Raw genomic sequence first — 24,481 nt, 5'->3', positions numbered from 1 at the left:
CCAAAATTTTCGCCAAAAATGCAAAGGGGTTAGCCTTGGTTTTTTTTCGGCCGAAAAATTTTTGGTCCCAGATTCTATTTAAATGACCCTTTCCCGACCAATTGGAACCCCAAGAAGTCAGAAAACGCAGCGAAAGCAGCGTGGGATCAACAGGAGAGAAGTTACGAAGGAAAAAGCACCTGCTGAAAAATGTCGAAAACACTGGTTCTCGTTTTTCGGCTGTAACTTTTGATGCGTTGATCGCAGCGTATTCTTACTGCGCCCAATCGAGTTCTCTCGGTAAATTACGTCGGAGTAGCGCATGAAAGAATTTATTCCAGCACTTTTGAAAATCACCAAAATTTTCGCCAAAAATGCAAAGGGGTTAGCCTTGCTTTTTTTTCGGCCGAAAAATTTTTGGTCCCAGATTCGATTTGAATGACCCTTTCCTGACCAATTGGAACCCCAAGAAGTCAGAAAACGCAGCGAAAGCAGCGTGGGATCAACAGGAGAGAAGTTACGCAGGAAAAAGCACCTGCTGAAAAATGTCGAAAACACTGGTTCTCGTTTTTCGGCTGTAACTTTTGATGCGTTGATCGCAGCGTATTCTTACTGCGCCCAATCGATTTCTCTCGCAAAATTACGTCGGAGTAGCGCATCAAAGAATTTATTCCGGCACTTTTCAATATCACCAAAATTTTCGCCAAAAATGCAAAGGGGTTAGCCTTGCTTTTTTTTCGGCCGAAAAATTTTTGGTCCCAGATTCGATTTGAATGACCCTTTCCTGACCAATTGGAACCCCAAGAAGTCAGAAAACGCAGCGAAAGCAGCGTGGGATCAACAGGAGAGAAGTTACGCAGGAAAAAGCACCTGCTGAAAAATGTCGAAAACACTGGTTCTCGTTTTTCGGCTGTAACTTTTGATGCGTTGATCGCAGCGTATTCTTACTGCGCCCAATCGATTTCTCTCGCAAAATTACGTCGGAGTAGCGCATGAAAGAATTTATTCCAGCACTTTTCAAAATCACCAAAATTTTCGCCAAAAATGCAAAGGGGTTAGCCTTGCTTTTTTTTCGGCCGAAAAATTTTTGGTCCCAGATTCGATTTAAATGACCCTTTCCTGACCAATTGGAACCCCAAGAAGTCAGAAAACGCAGCGAAAGCAGCGTGGGATCAACAGGAGAGAAGTTACGAAGGAAAAAGCACCTGCTGAAAAATGTCGAAAACACTGGTTCTCGTTTTTCGGCTGTAACTTTTGATGCGTTGATCGCAGCGTATTCTTACTGCGCCCAATCGAGTTCTCTCGGTAAATTACGTCGGAGTAGCGCATGAAAGAATTTATTCCAGCACTTTTGAAAATCACCAAAATTTTCGCCAAAAATGCAAAGGGGTTAGCCTTGCTTTTTTTTCGGCCGAAAAATTTTTGGTCCCAGATTCGATTTGAATGACCCTTTCCTGACCAATTGGAACCCCAAGAAGTCAGAAAACGCAGCGAAAGCAGCGTGGGATCAACAGGAGAGAAGTTACGCAGGAAAAAGCACCTGCTGAAAAATGTCGAAAACACTGGTTCTCGTTTTTCGGCTGTAACTTTTGATGCGTTGATCGCAGCGTATTCTTACTGCGCCCAATCGATTTCTCTCGCAAAATTACGTCGGAGTAGCGCATCAAAGAATTTATTCCGGCACTTTTCAATATCACCAAAATTTTCGCCAAAAATGCAAAGGGGTTAGCCTTGCTTTTTTTTCGGCCGAAAAATTTTTGGTCCCAGATTCGATTTGAATGACCCTTTCCTGACCAATTGGAACCCCAAGAAGTCAGAAAACGCAGCGAAAGCAGCGTGGGATCAACAGGAGAGAAGTTACGCAGGAAAAAGCACCTGCTGAAAAATGTCGAAAACACTGGTTCTCGTTTTTCGGCTGTAACTTTTGATGCGTTGATCGCAGCGTATTCTTACTGCGCCCAATCGATTTCTCTCGCAAAATTACGTCGGAGTAGCGCATGAAAGAATTTATTCCGGCACTTTTCAGAATCACCAAAATTTTCGCCAAAAATGCAAAGGGGTTAGCCTTGGTTTTTTTTCGGCCGAAAAATTTTTGGTCCCAGATTCGATTTAAATGACCCTTTCCCGACCAATTGGAACTCCAAGAAGTCAGAAAACGCAGCGAAAGCAGCGTGGGATCAACAGGAGAGAAGTTACGAAGGAAAAAGCACCTGCTGAAAAATGTCGAAAACACTGGTTCTCGTTTTTCGGCTGTAACTTTTGATGCGTTGATTGCAGCGTATTCTTACTGCGCCCAATCGATTTCTCTCGCAAAATTACGTCGGAGTAGCGCATGAAAGAATTTATTCCGGCACTTTTCAGAATCACCAAAATTTTCGCCAAAAATGCAAAGGGGTTAGCCTTGGTTTTTTTTCGGCCGAAAAATTTTTGGTCCCAGATTCGATTTAAATGACCCTTTCCCGACCAATTGGAACTCCAAGAAGTCAGAAAACGCAGCGAAAGCAGCGTGGGATCAACAGGAGAGAAGTTACGAAGGAAAAAGCACCTGCTGAAAAATGTCGAAAACACTGGTTCTCGTTTTTCGGTTGTAACTTTTGATGCGTTGATCGCAGCGTATTCTTACTGCGCCCAATCGATTTCTCTCGCAAAATTACGTCGGAGTAGCGCATGAAAGAATTTATTCCAGCACTTTTCAAAATCACCAAAATTTTCGCCAAAAATGCAAAGGGGTTAGCCTTGCTTTTTTTTCGGCCGAAAAATTTTTGGTCCCAGATTCGATTTAAATGACCCTTTCCTGACCAATTGGAACCCCAAGAAGTCAGAAAACGCAGCGAAAGCAGCGTGGGATCAACAGGAGAGAAGTTACGAAGGAAAAAGCACCTGCTGAAAAATGTCGAAAACACTGGTTCTCGTTTTTCGGCTGTAACTTTTGATGCGTTGATCGCAGCGTATTCTTACTGCGCCCAATCGATTTCTCTCGCAAAATTACGTCGGAGTAGCGCATGAAAGAATTTATTCCAGCACTTTTCAAAATCACCAAAATTTTCGCCAAAAATGCAAAGGGGTTAGCCTTGCTTTTTTTTCGGCCGAAAAATTTTTGGTCCCAGATTCGATTTAAATGACCCTTTCCTGACCAATTGGAACCCCAAGAAGTCAGAAAACGCAGCGAAAGCGGCGTGGGATCAACAGGAGAGAAGTTACGAAGGAAAAAGCACCTGCTGAAAAATGTCGAAAACACTGGTTCTCGTTTTTCGGCTGTAACTTTTGATGCGTTGATCGCAGCGTATTCCTACTGCGCCCAATCGATTTCTCTCGCAAAATTACGTCGGAATAGCGCAAGAAATAATTTATTCCGGCACTTCTTAAAATCACCAAAATTTTCGCCAAAAATGCGAAGGGGTTAGCCTTACTTTTTCCCTCATTGTTTGACCGAAAGATTTTATTTTCATATCTGATTAGTATGATCGTTACGCCAATTGGACCCACAGGAACGCAAAAATAACACAAAAAAGAGCGTAGGGTCAACAGCAGGGGAACTACTAACGGAATCTTCTATTTTTTGTCCGCTACTCTTGGTGTGTTTCTCGCAGCGTCTTGGAACTGCGTCGAATCGACTTTTCTTAGTAAACTACGTCGATGTACCGTGTGAAGAGATTGATTTCAGCATTGTCCCAAATTCGCAAACAACGAATAGAAAAAAACTGACGAGGTCTACCTTCCTTTTTCTCGAGCGGATAATTTTTCGTCATAGAATCAATCCGAACGACCCTTTCCCAGACTTATTGCAACTCTAGTATTACAAAAAGGTATTTTCATCCTCGTGGGACCAATACCTGAGAAGATACGAAAAAATTACGGGGAAATTGCAGTAGGTGTTATTCAATTTATTCAATATTACATATAATAGTAATACAACATTACACATCTTGAATCCTGCAGAGGTGCATTCTAGCTTTTAGCATTGTAGGTACTCAGACTGGAACCCAAGCTGCGCTTACAAACAACATTAATAACTATTTTATACAACATTGTTTATGTTCTACTTAATGCAATATATATCGCAGTATCTATTCTACATATATAGAAATAACATGCTAATTATATTAATGAGAATATTATTATAGTAATTATCGGTATAAAATCATTAGTATAATGTACTAGTATAACATAATAGATTCATAGTATTTGGTAACTTGGTAAAGTAGTATACACTGACACCTGAACACTTGTACTACATTGAATAAACTGGAACTGGAACTGGAACTTTGTCCCTACGAGTTTGTGATTTTTCTTTCCCACCTCGTTAAAAATCCAGTGCAAATTTGATGTTTTTCAGCCGTAAGTTTTGATTCGTTGCAAAATTATGTTGATACTGGGTGTGAATAAATCGATATCAGCATATCCCAAAATCAGCCAAAAATTTGCGGCTCTCGGAGTTTGGAAACTTTTCGTCGTAAAATCGTTTTGCAGGACTCTTTTTAAATCAGATAATTCTAACCCTGAAAAATGCCGAAAAGACATTTAATAAAGCGTATATAGGACCAACAGCAGAGGAATTACCAACAAAATCTTACCTTCTCGGTTGTCCTTCTGATACTTCGCTCGCAGCGTATTCCACAAAACTTTTCTGTAAGCTCTATGAGTAGCTGTTAGAGATATAAGACAAAAAATCTAATTCATTCTCATTATTCTAGAATCGTCATACATGTAATGCCGTGAAATGAATAAAGTGTTAATATCTTTTTCATTTTTGTTTATTGTTCAGAAGAAAGGCCCTGGACACACCGCAATGTTTTCAGTGTAGACCATGCGGTAATAAACGTATGAAAAGGCATGATAATTATGCACGAGTGCACGATTCTGGAATAATGAGAATAAATTGGATTATTTTCTCACCTCAAAAAACTGCTAACATTTAAATTGATTTCCTTTTTGCTTCTTCAATATCTCCGTTTGTTCAAATTTCGAATTAACAATCCTAGATTTCTCAATTCTTAGGATAAAAACGCCACAGTACCACTGATTCAACCACATAGTTTTGACCACGGTCATACTAGTCCTTACTACTCCTAGACCACCTCCGACCACCTCTAACAACCACCGATAACCACCTCAGGTTATACCTGGAATAGTAATAAATATTTTCAGTATAAGAACACATCAAAAATATTGTGTAAGGATTGGTATAATTAATTAATTAATTAATAATATAATAAATTTTATCAGCGCGTTTATAGCTACTGTATTTGTGCTTGCGCGAAAAATGAATTGAAATAATATATTGTAAACATGACGAATGTGAAAAACTTTTGATGAAATATAATGACAATTGCCATTAAGTATTGTAAAAATGTTTTACTCGCCGTGCACAAACCCTCGTTCTCCTCGTTCACCTTGTTCACCTCGTCTTCCTCGTCCTTTTCCTCGTCCATCTCGATCACCCGCAACCACCCCTAACCACCTTCAACGACCACCGCTAACCACCTCCGGTTATACCTCGATTACTAATAAATATTTTCGGTAAAAATTAGAAAACATCAAAAATATTGTGTAAGGATTAATATAATCCTTATATTGAGACATTTTACCAAGAAGATTATAAGAAAGTTATAACAAATTATAGAAATTTTACTAGCGCATTGACAGCTCCTGAATTTGGGCTTGGGCGAAAAATGAATTGAAATAATTTATTGTAAATATGACAAGTTTGAAAAATTTCAGGTAAAATATACTTACAATTGCCATTAAATATTGTTAAAATGTTAGATTCACCGTGCACAAATAGTAACATAGCTTTTTGTTATTGGTCCACATGAAAATAGTTGCTTATAATTATTTATTTTGCACTATTATCATATGCAAATGGTTAAAAACTGAAAGCAATCAATATTTATATAGCTAAATATTTAAGTAACGCCGAAAAAAGGTTCAAAGTGAAAACCGAGTTCTTTAAATGCTGCCATACGAAAGATCGGGAACAGTACACATATTTTATTTTTCAAATCTATCGAAAACGATAATTTTTAATCGAAACATTAATTGTCAGATATTTTTTTTCAATGAAAAATAACTAACAATGCTTTTTAAAATTTCGAATGTATTTTAACTCATATTTGGACAGTACAAGAAAAATTTACTTATCATCAATTGTTGCAAAATGGCGAAGTTATTAGCTGGCCATTCAAGCGCCTCGCCGCTGGAATCTCGAATTGGCAGGAAAGTTGGAATGCATAATTTTTGTCTGAAATGTAAAAACTAAAATTACTTTGAATTGACTTATAATTTTGTCATCGACGAACTAAAAAACTCACAAAAAACCGTTAAATCACATTCATTTTCGTTCAGAATTTTCGTGGTAAACGTCGTTACTTTTTACTTTTGAGCTCAACAATTAATATGATATCACGGTTTTTTGGGTTATTTTGGTACATCGATAATAGAATGGTGCGTAAATTGAAAATGACTAGTTTTAAAACACTCGCTCGCTAATGCTCGCTCGGGGTCGGATGCCTAGTGTAACTGGTTTTTGTGCTCGTGCGCTCGCTTATTCGTTGTCAGTGTTTTACCAGATGACATAGTTGTAGGGGAGACTGGGGCACGATGACTCCCCAAAAAATTCTGCTATTCGCTTCACAGTATGCAAAATGAAATCTGTCTTTGTGCATGTGACGCAAACCAAATCTACCCGTAAGATTTTTTCTATATAATGCTACCAATCACGTTTACACACGCATGTAAGTATAACGTATTGCGATTTTATGACAATAAATTACGTCAAAAAATATCACAGAACAATCAGCTAAGTACTAACAGATTTAAAACACGAAACACAGCAATCTTAGCTCTAATTGAACAACGTTACTGTCATGTATCCCTGCGTATACTGTACCAATTATTCACCAATTGCAATTTGTTGATTCTGGTCGTTCGGTTTTTTTCCGATTCAAAATGTTATCTGAAGCATGCATATTGGTTTGATAGTACAAAACATGACGTTTTCAATAATCAAACTTTTAAACTTAAAAATTAATTCGGAAGGTCGAAAGTCATCAGGTCAAGGACCTGGCCAGCCAGAACTACGGAGCCCTTGTTCTGGAACTTGAGTTTCACCAGGAAGCGGACCTGGAGCGCAGAAACTACGCAGAGCTTGGTCAAAAGTCACCATGTCAAGAACCTGGACAGCCAGAACTACGGAACGCTTTTCCTGAATGTCAAGATCCACCAGGTCAAGGACCTGGACTGCCAGAACTACGGAGCGCTTGTCCTGGAAGTAAATTTTCACTACGTAGTGGACTTTGAGCGCAAAAACTATGGACCGCTTGTCCTGGAAGTCGAGTTTCACCAGGTAGTGAACCTGGACGCAGAAACTACGGAGCGCTTGTCCTGGAAGTCGAGTTTCACTAGGTAGTGAACCTGGAGCGCAGAAACTACGGAGCGCTTGTCCTGGAAGTCGAGTTTCACTAGGTAGTGAACCTGGAGCGCAGGAACCACGAAGCGCTTGTCCTGGAAGTAAATTTTCACTACGTAGTGGACCTTGAGCGCAAAAACTACGGAGCGCTTGTCCTGGAAGTCGAGATCCACCAGGTCAAGGACCTGGACATCCAGAATTATGGAGCACTTGTCCTGGAAGTCGAGTTTCACTAGGTAGTGAACCTGGAGCGCAGGAACCACGAAGCGCTTGTCCTGGAAGTAAATTTTCACTACGTAGTGGACCTTGAGCGCAAAAACTACGGAGCGCTTGTCCTGGAAGTCGAGATCCACCAGGTCAAGGACCTGGACATCCAGAATTATGGAGCGCTTGTCCTGGAAGTCGAGTTTCACTAGGTAGTGAACCTGGAGCGCAGGAACCACGAAGCGCTTGTCCTGGAAGTAAATTTTCACTACGTAGTGGACCTTGAGCGCAAAAACTACGGAGCGCTTGTCCTGGAAGTCGAGATCCACCAGGTCAAGGACCTGGACATCCAGAATTATGGAGCGCTTGTCCTGGAAGTCGAGTTTCACTAGGTAGTGAACCTGGAACGCAGGAACCACGAAGCGCTTGTCCTGGAAGTAAATTTTCACTACGTAGTGGACCTTGAGCGCAAAAACTACGGAGCGCTTGTCCTGGAAGTCGAGATCCACCAGGTCAAGGACCTGGACATCCAGAACTACGTACCGCTTGTCCTGGAAGTCGAGTTTCACCACGTGGTGGACCTGGAGCGCAGGAACTACGGAGCGCTTGTCCTGGAAGTCGAGATCCACCAGGTCAAGGACCTGGACATCCAGAATTATGGAGCGCTTGTCCTGGAAGTCGAGTTTCATCAGGAAGTGGACCCGGAGCGCAGGATCCAGGAGATAGAGATTCCGATACTCGAAATCTGCGGAGCGCGATTCTCATCCGTCCGCTCTACTGCGCGGCTGTTTCGAGACTGCGAAATTTGGCTAGCTAATTTTCGTCTATATAGATCGATCACGTCAAGGAAAAAAAATTTTGGGTGACGTCACTTTCTGAACATCCTAACATCCAAAATTTGGTTTCGAACTTCAATGCTATGTATGATGTATGATGTATGATATGTATCATATGATGATATGATATGATATGATGTATAATGATTTCAGTTTTTACATTTCAGACAATACGCACTTTATCTTTCCTACCGATTCCAGACTCAAGCGGCTAGGCTCTTCGATGGTCAGCCTTTGACTAAAGATATATTCTTCAGTTAACAGGTCAGTTAATAATGCCGCCGTTCTGCGACAGTTGGATGATAAAATTTTTTACTCGTACCTTTCAAATGTGTGTTCAAATACACTCGAAGTTTTAAGAATCTTCGTTCTATCTCTCCCTATCAATAAAAAAAATCGCCGACAACCACCTTTTTAGGTCTTTAAATCAGGACACTGCGTTAAATACTGTCTCATATACGGAGCATCCATTTCATCTCGATCAAAATTAGCGCATCCGTGATGTGTTACAGTTACTCAGAATTTTTTTCCATACAAACACTTTAGAATTAGCGACGGAAGTTTTTGCCACGATATATTCTATAAGATACTCGAATTTTATAAAAATTCTAAGAAGCGTTTACGAGTAATTTACCGAAACATAAATCTTCAGAATGTCGCAAAAGGCTCGAGATAGGGAATCACATGTTGAGAGTTGAAATTGCACAATAAATTAATATTTCGAGATTGGAACGGCCAAACTTACATAAATTTTGACAGCGCATGTAAAATATTGTCATAGAAATACATGTTTTATTACAATTATTGTAGGAAAATGCATTTTGGGAGGAATTTGAATACAATTGTACGGCCTACGCAGCCACGCTGCGTGTATCTGCCTCGATCATTTTTCATTCTCTCATTATCTCAATCGTTTGGTGATATGGTACGACATACTGCAAGAGATCAACAAAATCAGTAAGGCCTTACAATGTCCCAAAGTCGATTTACATACCATGATGAACATGATCGATGGTGCTTTCTTTCAATTACAAGCCTTCCGAGAATCCGGTTTCGAAAAATGCGTAGCCACTGCTAAACAGATGGCTGAACAGTTGGACATTTCGCGAACTTTACCCGAATCACGTATCCCACGGACGAAACGATTTCTCGATTACGAATCTCAAAGCGATGAACGATCAAGCGATCCAATGAAAAGGTTGGAAATTGAATTTGTCAACAAGTTATGCAATATAGCTATATCAAGTTTACGAGAACGTTTCGTGATAACCAAAGACGTTTGCAAACCTTTTAGTATCACCCAAAATTCCAGCAACTTTGTATTATTGGATAGATCTCAGATTTTGAATAAATCTAATTTGTCGCACATTATTATCTGAGGTCTTGATGAAATATATCCAAACTTTATCTCTTTAACTATAAAACTTCAAGGATTTTTTCAAGATTACCCGTAACTTTCGCGTTAGGAGAAAGGACATTCTCAAAACTGAAGCTTATAAAGATTTATTTGCGCTCCACTATGTGCCAAGACCGGCTGAATGGCTTAGCTGCAATGTCGATTGAACATCAAATTAGCAGCAAGTTAGTTTTGTAGATATTATTTCAACTTTGGCAAACGAAAAATCTCGCAAAGCTGCATTTTGAGTTTTGAGTAGTACGTAATTTTTACAGGGGGGCCCGATTTTCAAGGCACGCACGGGGCCTGCCGTGAGCTAGTGCAGACGCTAATTGCGAAGACTGTTACTCAGAAGGTGAATGCAGCCAGCATCATGTCGAAATCGGTAACTCTCTGATGTTCTGCAATAAGTCTCAACTCTGCAGTTGAAACATCTTTCAGTGGAACATCTTAGGGGGCGCAAGCGCACGATGATTTTAGGTTGTCACACCAAAGCCCGTAAAGGCAACCGTCTTTATATTCTTCAGTCAACGTTACAGGCGTCCATTTTAATAATGAGTTAATAATTTGTGTAGCGCTACCATAGCGCTACTCATACCGATTTCCGTCTCTCTCTTAGGGAGTTCTATACAACGGCAAATGATAGGACACACCCAGATTTAAAAAGATTCACTATATCGCTTACGCGCAATATAGGGTATGCTCCACCATTAGCTGGCAGCACTAAAAACACCCTAGGATAAAAGCTAATATCGGAACGCACCGATAATGATGCGTGATACCAGAGTACTCATCTCTGGTGATTCTAATTTAGGGTGCATTCTGATATTAGCTCAGAGTGCTATAAACAATTTATTATCTCTTTTGCGCTGCCGAGTCCGTGAGTTGCTCTCTTCTATCCTAGGGAGTTTTTCGCGCTGCCAGAAAGTTTCGGAACGCACCCTGACGTATTACTAATTTTTACCAAGCTTTTGTCATTGTGTTGTTTTCGTTACGTTTATTGTAAATAATAAAAGTTTGTCTGTACTTTGCGCAAAGGCGTCCGATCGTAGTTAATATTCTGCGCATTCATCAGTGCTACTAGAAAATAAATATCGAATCAGAATGAAGTTTACATGAAATACTATTCAGTATAGTAATCCATTCGAAAACCTCATGGAATAGGTTAACCTGCTGACTCCCAATGGCACAATCAACAGCTAGTGGAACGTCATCCCGTCGAATTGTTAGGGAACATGATGTTTCTGTTAGCTCATCGAGTTCTCCTCGCTACGCAGACAGTGAGTGGGAAACCAAAGAGGTACCTTTAAAATTTTAACTGTAATGATTCGTCGCGTGTCTCTGTATTTAATTAGTACAGTGAACATGAATTTATCTGCTATAGAATTTGTCTCAATAGAATTTGAGTTGAAAAAACTCAATCAATTTCAAGACAATTTTAATCACGTTTTAAAATATGTATAGGCTTTGCGACAAAGGGAACTTGAGGAAGCACGAGCACGAGCTGCTCAAATGGAAAAAACAATGCGTTGGTGGTCGGATTGTACGGCGAACTGGCGTGAAAAATGGAGCAAGGTGCGCAATGAAAGAAACAAAGCAAGGGAAGAGGCTAAATTGCTGAGAAGCAAGCTGGAAGTAGCATTGAAAGATGCGAACACATTCAAGCATGAGAAACAAGACATCGAATTGCAGAATGAGCAGCTTAAAAAAGAAATGGAGAACATACACATGATACTTTTGAAACACGCTGGACAATTTGATCAGCAAATAATCAACATCTTAGAGTCTGATCCTCGACTCAGAGATGCGCTTGGAGTTGACGAGCTCTTGGAAGTATACAATAACGTTCAACAGACTGAAAAAATGGTCCCGATATTGAATCAGAAAGATTTATTTGTGCATGCAAACTCTGCTGAAGAGCCAAGTTCTAAATCTGATATGGATGCAGCAGTGCAAGACAGAGATATAGAGGAATATGTTTTGCAAGGTGCTGTGCCTAAACATGCTGTAGAATTGTACAAAGAAAGTTCGATCGATACTTTGGATAGGGATATGATGAAGCTTGTCGGCGAAACCAATGCAATGCAAGATAAATTAGATAAACGACAATCTGTTATTGATGCTAGCGATGAAGAATTTCTGATGCAGAAAATGTCCATGCTGCATTTAAGACTCGAAGAGGCAACAAAAACTATATCTGCCGAACGAGAGTAAGTACAAATATATTGCTACTAATAAGTAGGAAAACGCATCTGTTTTATGAGTCCTCGGGTCATTATATATTCGCTTAATTATTGTATTATTTTCAAGAGAAAAGTCGTCGCTCCATCGGGGAATGGAAAAACTTAGATCAGAAGTAACGCAACTCAGAGAACGATGTGAAGAATTACAAGAAAGTAGAACTGAAGTTACCAGAGAACTATTGGCATTGAAGGACAGATTTCAAAGTGAACTCAGTGCCGCACAAGCGGATCTCATTGACGAGGCAACAAATCGTGAAGGCATGGATCGTCGTCTATCAGATCTGCGAACTGAAGTTAGTCCACAGATTTAGAATATCAATTGAATATTAACTAATATTTGAGTAATATAGCGCTAAACTTGATTTAAAAAATTGTATCAATTCTAGTTGGAGAGACTGCAAGCAGAAAATGCTGCAGAATGGGGTAAACGGGAACGGTTAGAGACTGAGAAAATTTCTCTTGATCGTGAGAATAAACAACTCAGGAATGAGTTACGCGATATGCAGGAAAGAGTGGAGTCGCGACGAGGTCGACCTGTTTCTGCGTCTGACACGGATGTCAGGCAAATTCAACAAGAGTTATTGGATCGCAACAAGGTAAATTAAAAATTAAATATTCATTTGCACAGAAAGGTCTGAATCGACATAGAACTTGCTTTACAATTGATGTCTGTTAACGCTGTGTATTGAATTTCGATAGGAGGTGTTAGACCTTAAGCATTCACATTCAAAACTGAAAAAAATGCTTGCTGAGAAAACGACTGAATTGTCGCACGCTTTGAGACGATCAGAACAATACGAAACCGAAGTGAAAAGGGTGCGAGCTAGGGTGGAAGAATTGAAAAAAGAACTAGCTTCGGCACAAGACGAGCTAGATACCGCTTCTAACAATGTTCGCAGGCTTCAAAGGGCCAATGAAGATCTTTCAGAACAACTAGGCTCAGCAAACGTCCAATTAGAGCATTTCAAAAACAGGTAATGATAACAAAATGATAATAAATGATATTTAAAAAATATTGTGCTTTTATCTTTGTGCCTCCAAATTTCAATCTTGACGATTCTTCTTGGAAATTCTTATTAACCATGGTATTAACAAGCAAACTTTTCAAGTAAATCTTACGTTTCTGATATTAACACTGCTTTTTTCTATGAAAGACATTTTTTAACCATCATTATTTGGTAAGTATACAGCTTTATTCTGTACGTAGACTAATTTATATTACTATTAACAGTTCTGAAACATGTGACGATGAATTAACTGAAATAGAAGAAGATAAATTAGTGGATGGTATAGTGGACCATACCGCATCCATATGTCCTAATTGAGTTTCTGCAGATTAACAAACTTGCGAGGAATAAAGGTTGTGCAAGGCAAGTTTACTTTAAGCCTGAATAAACAAATGTTAAATCATTAAACGTCACTCGTGCGTTCATTTTCGTTTTGTTTTGATTGCTTGTCTGAATAAGATTCCTATTTTTTTAACAATGGTTTTGTTCTCAAGTTTGCAAAGTACAGTATTGGGACTCGAAATATCATGATATAGAACTGCATAAAATTGAAGATTTTTATTCAAATATTCAGGAATTTCTAAAGTATTGTCGAGAAATAATAAACAATAAAGTATACATGAAAGTAAGAATCGTTTCAAAACCTCTGCCATATACAATTATTATTGTGATTTTTTGAATTTGTTTCTGACCTCTGAATCCGTTTGGGGATGAACCAGTCTTACGTATCTCACCCAAGTTCCCAATTGGATGTAAGTCTATGTACGTAATTTATAACGACGAATTTTTATTTGCAGATTACGTACATCAACAGGCATAATATCTATTCACCGTAGCACCAACATTTCTCACAATTTCAGTGACGAAGATGTCAATGACTTCTAAACAGTATCCTGTAAATCTGTACAAATGTAAACACAATGCACGATTTTATTTTAGTTACAGACTGAAAAAGTAAAGATAATAGTATGTTGAAAAATGATTAAGATGCTGCCACGTAATTTAATTAGTATTATGATTTACGATAGAGACAAATACTCAGCGTGAAATTTTTTATTACTAAATCTTCTGCAGATACTTACCTGAATTTTTGAAAAAATCGACGTTCATATTACACTTTCATAATTTTGTTACGCTGTACATACATGATATAATTACGTTTATTTTTTTACTTGCAATTTTTGTACATTTTATGTTGTTTACGTATACTTATTTAAGTTTTTACCATTTATATAGAATTCCTTACAATTTTGATATGTTGTGTTAAATAATATGATGCATGTACAAGATTTTTTATTACTTTCTGTTTTGTACAATTTGCTGTAAAACAATGATGAATTGTTTGTATTATTTCCATAAAGACTGACGAAAGAAGAATGTGAGATGTTTCCTGGTTATAAGCTCATTATTTTAATAAACCGTATTAACAATATAAAATATACACATGAAATACTTCAAAGCAATAATTTGTGTAACATTGTGAATAATAATTGGATGTGAATATATATATAGGTATATAGCTTATATGTATATGCTGATTAGAATATGATGAAACCATACTTTTGTCTGAATATTTTTGACTCAATTCCCCTACGCATATGGAATCAGTAAAATGTAGTAGAATAGTTAACGATTCGTAACTTAATTCTGAAGTGAATGGCAAAATCGATGTTAGTTTCAAAATTTAAAATAATATTTTTTCAAAAACGTTGAAAAATATAAAGATGAACAAATTTATCCAACTGTCGTTTTCTTTTTACAATCCAATTTCATGTGCTCATGTTGATAATAAAACGAGAAAAGATTACAAAAACAATACATTGAAAACATCCACCGAAATTGGTGCAATGAAGGGTGCATTCAGAAATTAGCTGGCAGCTCTAAAAACTCCCTACTTACGACAGAGGGAGAAGCTACTCACGAACTCCGCAGCGCACCAAAGATAAAAGGCGGTTGACCGCACTGGGAGCTAATTTCGGAACGCACCCGAAGTATGGTCAACTTGGTATGATTCAATGTTAAAATCGGTTTTTCTGCTCATGCGATTTGTCAGCGATAACTTTTTTTCCATTTCGGAAGACGCCATCTTGTAGCAGAAAACATGTAGTTTTTGAAAACTCGCTTTCAACTTACAAGCCTTTTTCTTTCCGTGTGTTTCACTATAATTCAACACAGTCAACGCATAACTCGATTGGAGCATTGCCGCAGCAGTGTAAAGTTTGCAAACCTGCAACAACAGCAAGTGCATTAATCGGAATACATACATTTTGCACGCAGTGCGCGACCGCGTTTCGTCCAAATATTTGATACTCATCCCTTACTCCACTGTCACCCTACGTTCTAATAATTAAAAGGTGCAATCCCGTATGAGACGGTTCACAGAAAAGTGGAACATGATCCACTGATTACGTTGGATATCCGTCCTTCGCTTTTCCGTGATTCGTTTACATGGCACAAGCAGCAGGGCCTTGACAGATATTCACTATATTTCCGTTTATGTGCACATATCATAGTGGGAAAATTATGCACGTACACTGACTTAATCGTTTTTCTTCGTTAGGAATTCATTCGTAATTAAATAATCGTCAGACAAGTAAAGTCAAATACTTGCGGTCTCTCGCGCAACAACATATTGTAACACTATTTCTTTATGTACTTTCAATGATTTAAAAATTAATTCCTTGTAAGAATGATCGGAGAAATTAAAACGTTAACTATATAGACTAATTCCTTAAAATTAAACGACCCAATCCTCGAGATAAATTTTCCATGTGAATACTTGCGTTACTTGAAGAAGGCAGTGCAATGAATACAAATGTGAATATGTCGACGTTAGGTAAAAGTACTCTGAAAGTTTAATATGTGTGTAATAAGTCACGTAGAACTTTAGACAGATTTTCAGCATTTTATTGGACTGCCATCCGGGTTGGTCGGTACTTTTGGTTTACAGACCTTAGTTCGCCCATTAGAGCCGTAAACGATATTGCAGGAGAAAGTGAAATATCCACAGGTGGAGCTTTTTGTGTAGTAACGGTGTTCGTACTTGCGAGCTGTGTCTCTATTGCTTTGTATCTTACCTGCAACGCTGTTGGTGATCGTGTAATAATTGGGCTTACTGGGTGGACTAGGACTAGATCGCAAGTAACTGTTTGGTACTGCGGGTTGTTGGTATCTTCTGTTGTCGTATCTGAAGCGATTACGTGGAGTCTGCAAGGCTCTTGAATGGGCCGCCGCTGATTCCTTGGTACGATTTTCATAAGTTACGTTGTTTTTTCCTGAAGTTAGCGTAAGCGTTTGAGATTGCGAATCTCCATCACCTTCAGCTTTTGTATCGCTTCCGGAAATAGACACTACCCTGCCACGGTATCCAGGTGGGATTGTAAATCCTGGTAAAGATTGTCCCGGTTGTAGAATATCGCCCTCATGAAATCCTGTTGAAGAGTCTTGTGTGACACGTGCACCGTATTGTCCGTTCGAAACGTGAGTCTGTTGATATTGATTTGGTTGTTTGCTGCTCACGGTTAAACCACCATCTTTAGACACACTTTCAGATGGGAATACGGTTGGCGTAGAGTCGTAATACTCATCTCCATACTCTTCATCATAATCATCTGAATTTACATTTGTTTGTTCATAATTGTCATCCACTCCTGTGTTTTGCAATGAGCTGCGAGTTGGTACGGGATTGTTATACCTTACTCCAGTTGCCCTCGTTGGATCCGGAGGAGTAAACATTGTATCTGTTTTCTGAACAAGTGGGGATTGTGTTCCGCCGGTCTGTTCTTGTGGTTCGTAATGCTCACCACCACCTTCTTCAAGTGCTGGCAATATTTCGGCTGATTGTAAATTGCTGTCAGGTGTCACTTCTTCGGATGAAATTACGACGGTTGGAAAAGGACTAAACGGTTTGAACAGCTCTGAATTGGAACTCGAAAAGTTGAAAGGTTTCCTAGAAGCAGCAGCCCCTGAACCAGAACCTGCCTGAGCAGCTCCGTTGTATGATAAACCATATTTGAACGAGCCTTGTAATTGCGCCTGTGATTGACCTCTGTAAGTCCCACTTTGTGCAGAAGCAGTACCACCGCCCAGGAATATTGAAGAATTCGTCTGCGATTGATCATTTTCTTTTTCATAAGGCTGAAAGCCTATTTGGGCCTGGCTCGAGGTGCTGCCTTCACCGTTGGCTTGTGCATCAGCCATGCCGCCTTTGGAAGTCGTTTGTACTTGCGAGTTTGTGCCATGATTCCAGCCGCTACTTTGTGCATCTGATGATGTAGCTCCTGTATTCGAATGCAGCTGTACTTGAGCCTGGCTCTTACCACGGCCTCCAGAGCCCTGTGCACTGCTTGTTGCGCCCTGCTTACCACCACTAACTTGAGTCTGAGCACCTTTCGAACCGTCATTGGTACCTGCCTGAGCAGAAAATGATCCGGAACCACTGTAAGTTCCTGAAACTTGAGATTGTGCCGTTCCCTGCCCATACTTTCCTTGAGCTGATGCACTAGCCATCGTCCCAGAATGCGCTTTCTGTACTGAACTCGAAGCTTGCGAATCTGCATCATCATCGGAACCTTGCGATCCAGGTGATGGATAATACTGCGGAGACATAATGTTTTCTTTTTGTGGTAACCCAGCTTCACCTCCATTCTGACCGGACCAATCATTAACATGTTGTTGGTCCGGGTACCACCCAGGTCTGTTTGGTCCTCCAGTACCACCTAGATTACTATCATAATATTCACCTCCTACACCATTGGGAAAATTTCCGGGATATCTTCCTCCTACGCCACTGGGTCCACCACCGGGATACGGTACTCCTCCGACAACACCCCAAGTGCCGCTGGGTCCGCCACCACCGGGGTACGGTACTCCGCCTACACCACCCCCGGTGCCACCGGGGCCACCACCAGGATACGGTACTCCCCCGACACCACCCCCGGTGCCACCGGGGCCACCACCAGGATACGGTACTCCCCCGACACCACCCCCAGTGCCGCTGGCTCCACCACCACCGGGGTACGGTACTCCGCCTACACCACCCCCGGTGCCACCGGGGCTACCACCAGGATACGGTACTCCCCCGACACCACCCCCAGTGCCGCTGGGTCCACCACCACCGGGGTACGGTACTCCGCCTACACCACCCCCGGTGCCACCGGGGCCACCACCAGGATACGGTACTCCCCCGACACCACCCCCAGTGCCGCTGGGTCCACCACCACCGGGGTACGATACTCCGCCTACACCACCCGCCGTGCCAGTGGGACCACCACTACCGGGATACGGTACTCCGCCTACACCACCCCCTGTGCCACCGGGTCCACCACCAGGATACGGTACTCCCCCGACACCACCCCCAGTGCCGCTGGGGCCACCACCACCGGGGTACGGTACTCTGCCTACACCACCCGCCGTGCCAGTGGGTCCACCACTACCGGGGTACGGTACTCCGCCTATACCACCCCCGGTGCCACCGGGTCCACCACCAGGATACGGTACTCCTCCGACACCACCCCCAGTGCCGCTGGGTCCACCACCACCGGGGTACCGTACTCCGCCTACACCACGCCCAGTGCCACCGGGTCCACCACCAGGATACGGTGCTCCTCCGACACCACCCCCAGTGCCGCTGGGTCCACCACCACCGGGGTACCGTACTCCGCCTACACCACCCCCAGTGCCACCGGATCCACCACCAGGATACGGTACTCCTCCGACACCACCCCCAGTGCCGCTGGGTCCACCACCACCGGGGTACGGTACTCCGCCTACACCACCCCCGGTGCCACCGGGTCCACCACTACCGGGGTACGGTACTCCGCCTACACCACCCCCGGTGCCACCGGGTCCACCACCAGGATACAGTACTCCTCCGACACCACCCCCAGTGCCGCTGGGTCCACCACCACCGGGGTACGGTACTCCGCCTACACCACCCCCGGTGCCACCGGGTCCACCACTACCGGGGTACGGTACTCCGCCTACACCACCCCCAGTGCCACCGGGTCCACCACCGGGGTACCGTACTTCACCTACATCACCCCCCGTGCCACCGCGTCCACCACCAGGATACGGTACTCCGCCTACACCACCCCCGGTGCCACCGGGTCCACCACCAGGATACGGTGCTCCTCCGACACCACCCCCAGTGCCGCTGGGTCCACCACCACCGGGGTACCGTACTCCGCCTACACCACCTCCAGTGCCTTCGGGTCCACCACCAGGATACGGTGCTCCTCCGACACCACCCCCGGTGCCACCGGGTCCACCACCAGGATACGGTGCTCCTCCGACACCATCCCCAGTGCCGCTGGGTCCACTACCACCGGGGTACCGTACTCCGCCTACACCACCTCCAGTGCCTCCGGGTCCACCACCAGGATACGGTGCTCCTCCGACACCACCCCCAGTGCCGCTGGGTCCACCACCACCGGGGTACCGTACTCCGCCTACACCACCCCCAGTGCCTCCGGGTCCACCACCAGGATACGGTGCTCCTCCGACACCACCCCCGGTGCCACCGGGTCCACCACCAGGATACGGTGCTCCTCCGACACCACCCCCAGTGCCGCTGGGTCCACCACCACCGGGGTACCGTACTCCGCCTACACCACCTCCAGTGCCTCCGGGTCCACCACCAGGATACGGTGCTCCTCCGACACCACCCCCAGTGCCGCTGGGTCCACCACCACCGGGGTACCGTACTCCGCCTACACTGCCCCCAGTGCCGCTGGATCCACCATCACCGGGGTACGGTACTCCGCCTACGCCACCCCCCGTGCCACTGAGTCCACCACCAGGATACGGTACTCCTCCGCCACCACCCGCCGTGCCGCTGGGTCGGCCTCCACCGGGGTACGAAACTCCTCCGACACCACCCCCAGTGCCGCTGGGTCCGCCACCACCGGGGTACGGGACTCCTCCAACACCACCCCCAGTGCCGCTGGGTCCGCCACTGGGATACGGTACTCCTCTCACGCCAACCCCAGTGCCTGTAGGTCCACCACCGGGATATGGTACTCCGCCTACACCACCCCAGGTGCCGCTGGATCCGCCACCAGGGTACGGTATTCCTGCTCCTCCTACGCCACCCCCAGTGCCGGTCGATTCGCCACCGGGATACGGTACTCTTCCTATGCCACTCCCGGTGTTGATGTCAGGATATACACTACTAGTACTACTGGGGCCTCCGCCAGCATATTTACCATTTGGTTGACTGGGCACACCACGTGTTTTTTCACCCGGGTATATTTTAGGCAGCAATAGATTGTCTAACTCATGGTCTACCGTTTGCTGGCCCTCTGCTCCAGGTCCACTATGTTTCCAACCAGTTTTCGGGTTATAATTACGTTCGTAATTGGTTCCACTTGATGGTCTTCCGGTTGGATAGGACCACACAGAACCTAATTTCAAACAAACAAGACAAATCAATTGTCGACATCTTACATTGGAGTAGTTATTCGTAATGCAACAGGTATATTGAATGGGTTGAATAGCTTGTTTTTCATGAAGCTTCAGTTGGGCAACGCTTCAGACGCGTTTTCAATTACCTTGAGAACCCGTTCCTCCACCTTGACCTGGGTATGTTGGCTGACGATATCCCGGACATTCTTCACAGTCACCCCCACCTGAGGACATACTCTGTGCCTGGCCCATACCATTGGTCCCACCTAAAGCAACCTTACAGTTCAAAAACTGAAAAAACCGTACTCTGCTTAGTGCCAAATAAAGCAAGAAGAAAACTTACTAACAACCGCATGAGATGAATCATGTGTTATTCTGGCTTCGGCTTTTCCTTCCTTTGATTGACCGTCGCCAAAATTTAGATACTGCGATTGAGTTTGTCCACGAAAACGACCTCGAAATGGTGCCTGACGGCGTTGACGCACTGTCAGTTTTGAATTAAGTTGTTCCCGTTCCTCAAGCTGAATTTGTCTCTTTGCACGAGCGTACAGGGGCTTCAAGACAACATCAGCTACACGGTGTGGCACAACGTCGTTTTCGTCTTCTGCAATTTCGTTAAGGAAAGGATCCTCCATATATCCTGGAACGGGTTTTGTTTCCTGGAGCAATACTGCAGATCGTCCTCGGCAAAATTCAACTATACGGCCGCCAGCGAGACGCCAAACCTGATTAAAGTACGTCGTATAGAATTTTGAAGAAAGATTTATAGTTGACTGAGGAAGATCATATGATATCATCAAAAAAGTCATACGATCACCCTTAGCGACTGGGAATTAAATGTCTCGGGATCACAAAGTGAGCCGTTATAAAAGAAGCGCACCTGACGTAGACATAAAAAATCATCCTTTTAATTCAACATTAACATTTGGAAATACAACCGAAAAATAATTTACTCTGTCAACTGTCATGGTAATCACAGTCGCGGGTTCGTTATTCTAACTTAGCGCGTAGGAAATGGAAGCGATAAAATGATAATGGTCAACGGTCAAGGACAAACAAAAACTGATTCAACCCGTGCCTGATTTAGATAAGCTATACGCAAGACTAGAAATAAACTCTTTCTTAGTTTGACCTGATAGCAATTGCACATTGCGTCATACGGAGAACTGTCAATTTGTTAAATACATCCGACGTTTCTAAAGTAGAGATTTTCAATTAGGGTAACTGTCGAAATACTGATATTACTTTTATCCCATTAGAACAAGAATTAATAATTACTGTTCATCGCTACATTGCACACTAAATGTAATGGCATCGTTTTCCTGTTATTGATTTAGCCGAAGGTAACATAAACTTTCGCAATCACTTCGAAGTTAATTATTCGAACGTACACAAGCCCTACGGATAGGTTCATGATACGTTCAACTTTCCGGTTCACCACTCATGAAACAAAGGGCGATTGAACCATCAGCATGTGCTATCGAAAGATCAGTTGCACGCTGTTAGACTTACTTCTATTTTAGTCAGCAATTGTTCCGAGACATAGAGAGTCCTTTGATCAGCGTTGTGGAGCATTTTTTGCCAGAGGTTCAGGCCATTAGAAGAGATGTTTCTCATAGGTTCCAAATAGCACACATTTAACTTTGCGTCCTTGTAGGCAATGTAATGCTAAAATCGATTCATTGATGTGTAAATAACGGCGAAGATGTCAGGTGGGCCTGATTTTGATAGAAGGTCACGGTTTAAACTTAGTCTTTTAATTTTGAAACTGGATCTTGATACTCAAGGTTTGGCGTTGAATGGCAGAGCTGTTCATTAGGCTGTGCAAAACCGAATTTATAGTTGTCATACAATATACAAGTACTGAAGAATTAAATCATATCTGGCAAAACCGAAAATCCCTTTTTCGGAACCCATTACCAATTATTTCGCTATATAATATTGTCTTACCGTGTTGTAATCATTGAATGTTCGCTGTTTGCTAGGCCTATAAGGTGTGCCAGGAGTAGTTTGTGGCTGATCAATTGACCGGTCGAACCTTTTCTTTTCCTATTAGATACAATGTTGATTGTCAGTTAATTAGCTCATTAATAGTATCCTATAAAGGCGCAGGGCTTGAATGACGGGTATTTTTTGATGTTATATATTTTGACATAGTCTTACATTGAGCTAGATGAAGTAGTACATATTATATTATCGTGAGTCTAGCGTGCAGAAGCTCAACGAATATTTATCATTTCTTATCTCATGACCTTTGATGCTCAAATCTTTCGTCAATCACTTTCTGAATAAAATTAGTGGGTTGCGCTAGATTACAAGGACTAGATTCCTTCGGTTGGCACACGTGCGAACATTTCCTCGCGAAATTTAATTACACATTCAAGGCTTCTGTTTTTAAACATGATAACGAATAACAGGTCATGACTCTGAGTAGACTATGATTAGATGCGTGGAAAGTAATTGGTTGAGATACTGTACAAATACGGTCAAATTGTGCTACAGTGGCGCCTGCTCACATCATCGTTACCACTTCTGTCAATGACCGACTATCAAAATATTACAAGGACATTTGACGATCAGAAAAGATTCTTGCTCTAATTGTAAGACGTTCGATCACTATATCAAATTGAATCGCTATCGTATTATACATTATGCATTCAATACTTGCATTTAGGTTTATCGAGATAGATGAAGAGAATTTTCATCAACTTAATGATACAAGGGTAAGATACAATTCATTGATTCATCGTTATTCTCATCCTCTGTTAATATTTTCGTATCCACTGATTATGCACATCAAAACCCAAAAATATGGAAAAAAAATACTACCTCGGATGGTTGTTGAACGGAAGTAACAGAGCAATTTTCTATTTTAGTATTAAGCATATTATAATAATGCCGAAAAAAGAGTAAGACTAACGAAAACACAAATTTCATAAAGTTTGTAAAAAAAACTTACGTAATATTTAGCCTGAACTGTCACCAACCCAAAGACGACGATCAAGACCAGAATGGACCACAAGGGTGGTCCCGGTATCCGCGTCATGGCGACACTCGGGGTCTTGTCTCGAGCTGACTGGACGGCCGGATCAAAACGGATCGAAAGGGACACCGAACACTCTTGGGCCCCACTCCATTCGAGACCGCTGAAACCTCATCCCGTCCCCCCACTAAAATCTCTCCCCTAGAATCTCTCTTCGATAGACCATATCACAGATGTAATTTCAGAGAGCGATTTGTATTTTCAGTGAGTATTGCGCCAAGATCTGATATGGTTTTGAGAACATGGTAAACGAAGTTGCACTTTCCAAATTCCAACATATGCAAAAGGTATCTTGCAATCATTCATGCAATTTGGAAAGATTGTTTGCTCCACGAATTAAGTAAAAAGTAATAAATTGTTGGAACTTCAAAATATAAACTGCTTCGTATAATGAGATGCCTTCAAAGTTGAAGGGCTAGTACTATTACTCAGCAAAATCTTCAAAATCTAGTGCAATACCTACAGCAGGTTGGAATGATACAATTCGGATGTAAGAAAATGGTGGCTTAGAAAAAATAGATTACACAATAATTGTTTAAAAATATACCTATTCAGGATGTAAATACCCTGTTATAAGTTAGTCAAGAAAAATACTGGGCAAGTCAGCCTAAAGCCAGGTCACCGAACATTCTTGGAAACGAATACTAGCAGTACCGCTCTATACTAGCACTTCCATGTTCAGATATAGAATTCTTAGAAAACATATACCTATGTACAGTCCCCGCTTCGCAGAGTCAATCGAGTTAGATTTATTCAAATAGACGTAAATGCGGCTAAAACGAAAACTTCTCCTCTCGGTTTAGTCTATAGTTTACATAAGTTCAACTGAAACCACAAATGCAGGAACTGGAGAACAGTCATAAAACGGCAGGCAAAAGCTTTGAATTAAGATGTCTTGAATACATTTTTACCCCTCCCTTGAACGATTACATTCACACAAACGACTCCGTTGAAATCACAG

At 42.2% G+C, this 24,481-nt stretch overlaps 2 protein-coding genes across 4 annotated transcripts; one reads left to right on the top strand and one right to left on the bottom strand.

Moving 5' to 3' along the window:
- Window positions 1–10,772: 10,772 nt before the first annotated feature.
- Window positions 10,773–14,780, top strand: LOC124211466 (coiled-coil domain-containing protein 102A). 3 transcript variants are annotated; one of them, XM_046610543.2, is made up of 7 exons: window positions 10,773–11,103; window positions 11,288–12,033; window positions 12,134–12,359; window positions 12,453–12,662; window positions 12,766–13,040; window positions 13,298–13,436; window positions 13,871–14,780. In XM_046610543.2, the coding sequence occupies exons 1-6, from the start codon at window positions 11,059–11,061 to the stop codon at window positions 13,389–13,391; spliced, it is 1,596 nt and encodes a 531-aa protein (XP_046466499.1). In that variant the 5' UTR covers window positions 10,773–11,058; the 3' UTR covers window positions 13,392–13,436; window positions 13,871–14,780. The 3 variants fall into 3 exon arrangements, with proteins under 3 accessions (XP_046466499.1, XP_046466496.1, XP_046466498.1); XM_046610540.2 differs by having other exon boundaries at window positions 10,774–11,123; XM_046610542.2 differs by lacking the exon at window positions 13,298–13,436 and having other exon boundaries at window positions 10,775–11,123.
- LOC124211465 (collagen alpha-1(I) chain) lies at window positions 14,216–23,567 on the bottom strand. Its single transcript, XM_046610538.2, has 6 exons — window positions 23,437–23,567; window positions 22,428–22,526; window positions 21,990–22,145; window positions 20,821–21,202; window positions 20,624–20,743; window positions 14,216–20,476 (listed from the first exon to the last, which is right to left on the bottom strand). The coding sequence occupies exons 1-6, from the start codon at window positions 23,521–23,523 to the stop codon at window positions 15,972–15,974; spliced, it is 5,349 nt and encodes a 1,782-aa protein (XP_046466494.1). The 5' UTR covers window positions 23,524–23,567; the 3' UTR covers window positions 14,216–15,971.
- Window positions 23,568–24,481: the final 914 nt, after the last annotated feature.

This window comes from Neodiprion pinetum, chromosome 2 (assembly GCF_021155775.2).
Source record: "Neodiprion pinetum isolate iyNeoPine1 chromosome 2, iyNeoPine1.2, whole genome shotgun sequence".
NCBI lineage: Eukaryota > Metazoa > Arthropoda > Insecta > Hymenoptera > Diprionidae > Neodiprion > Neodiprion pinetum.
Note: the sequence above shows the minus strand (reverse complement) of the source record. Positions and strands in the feature narration are given on the sequence as shown.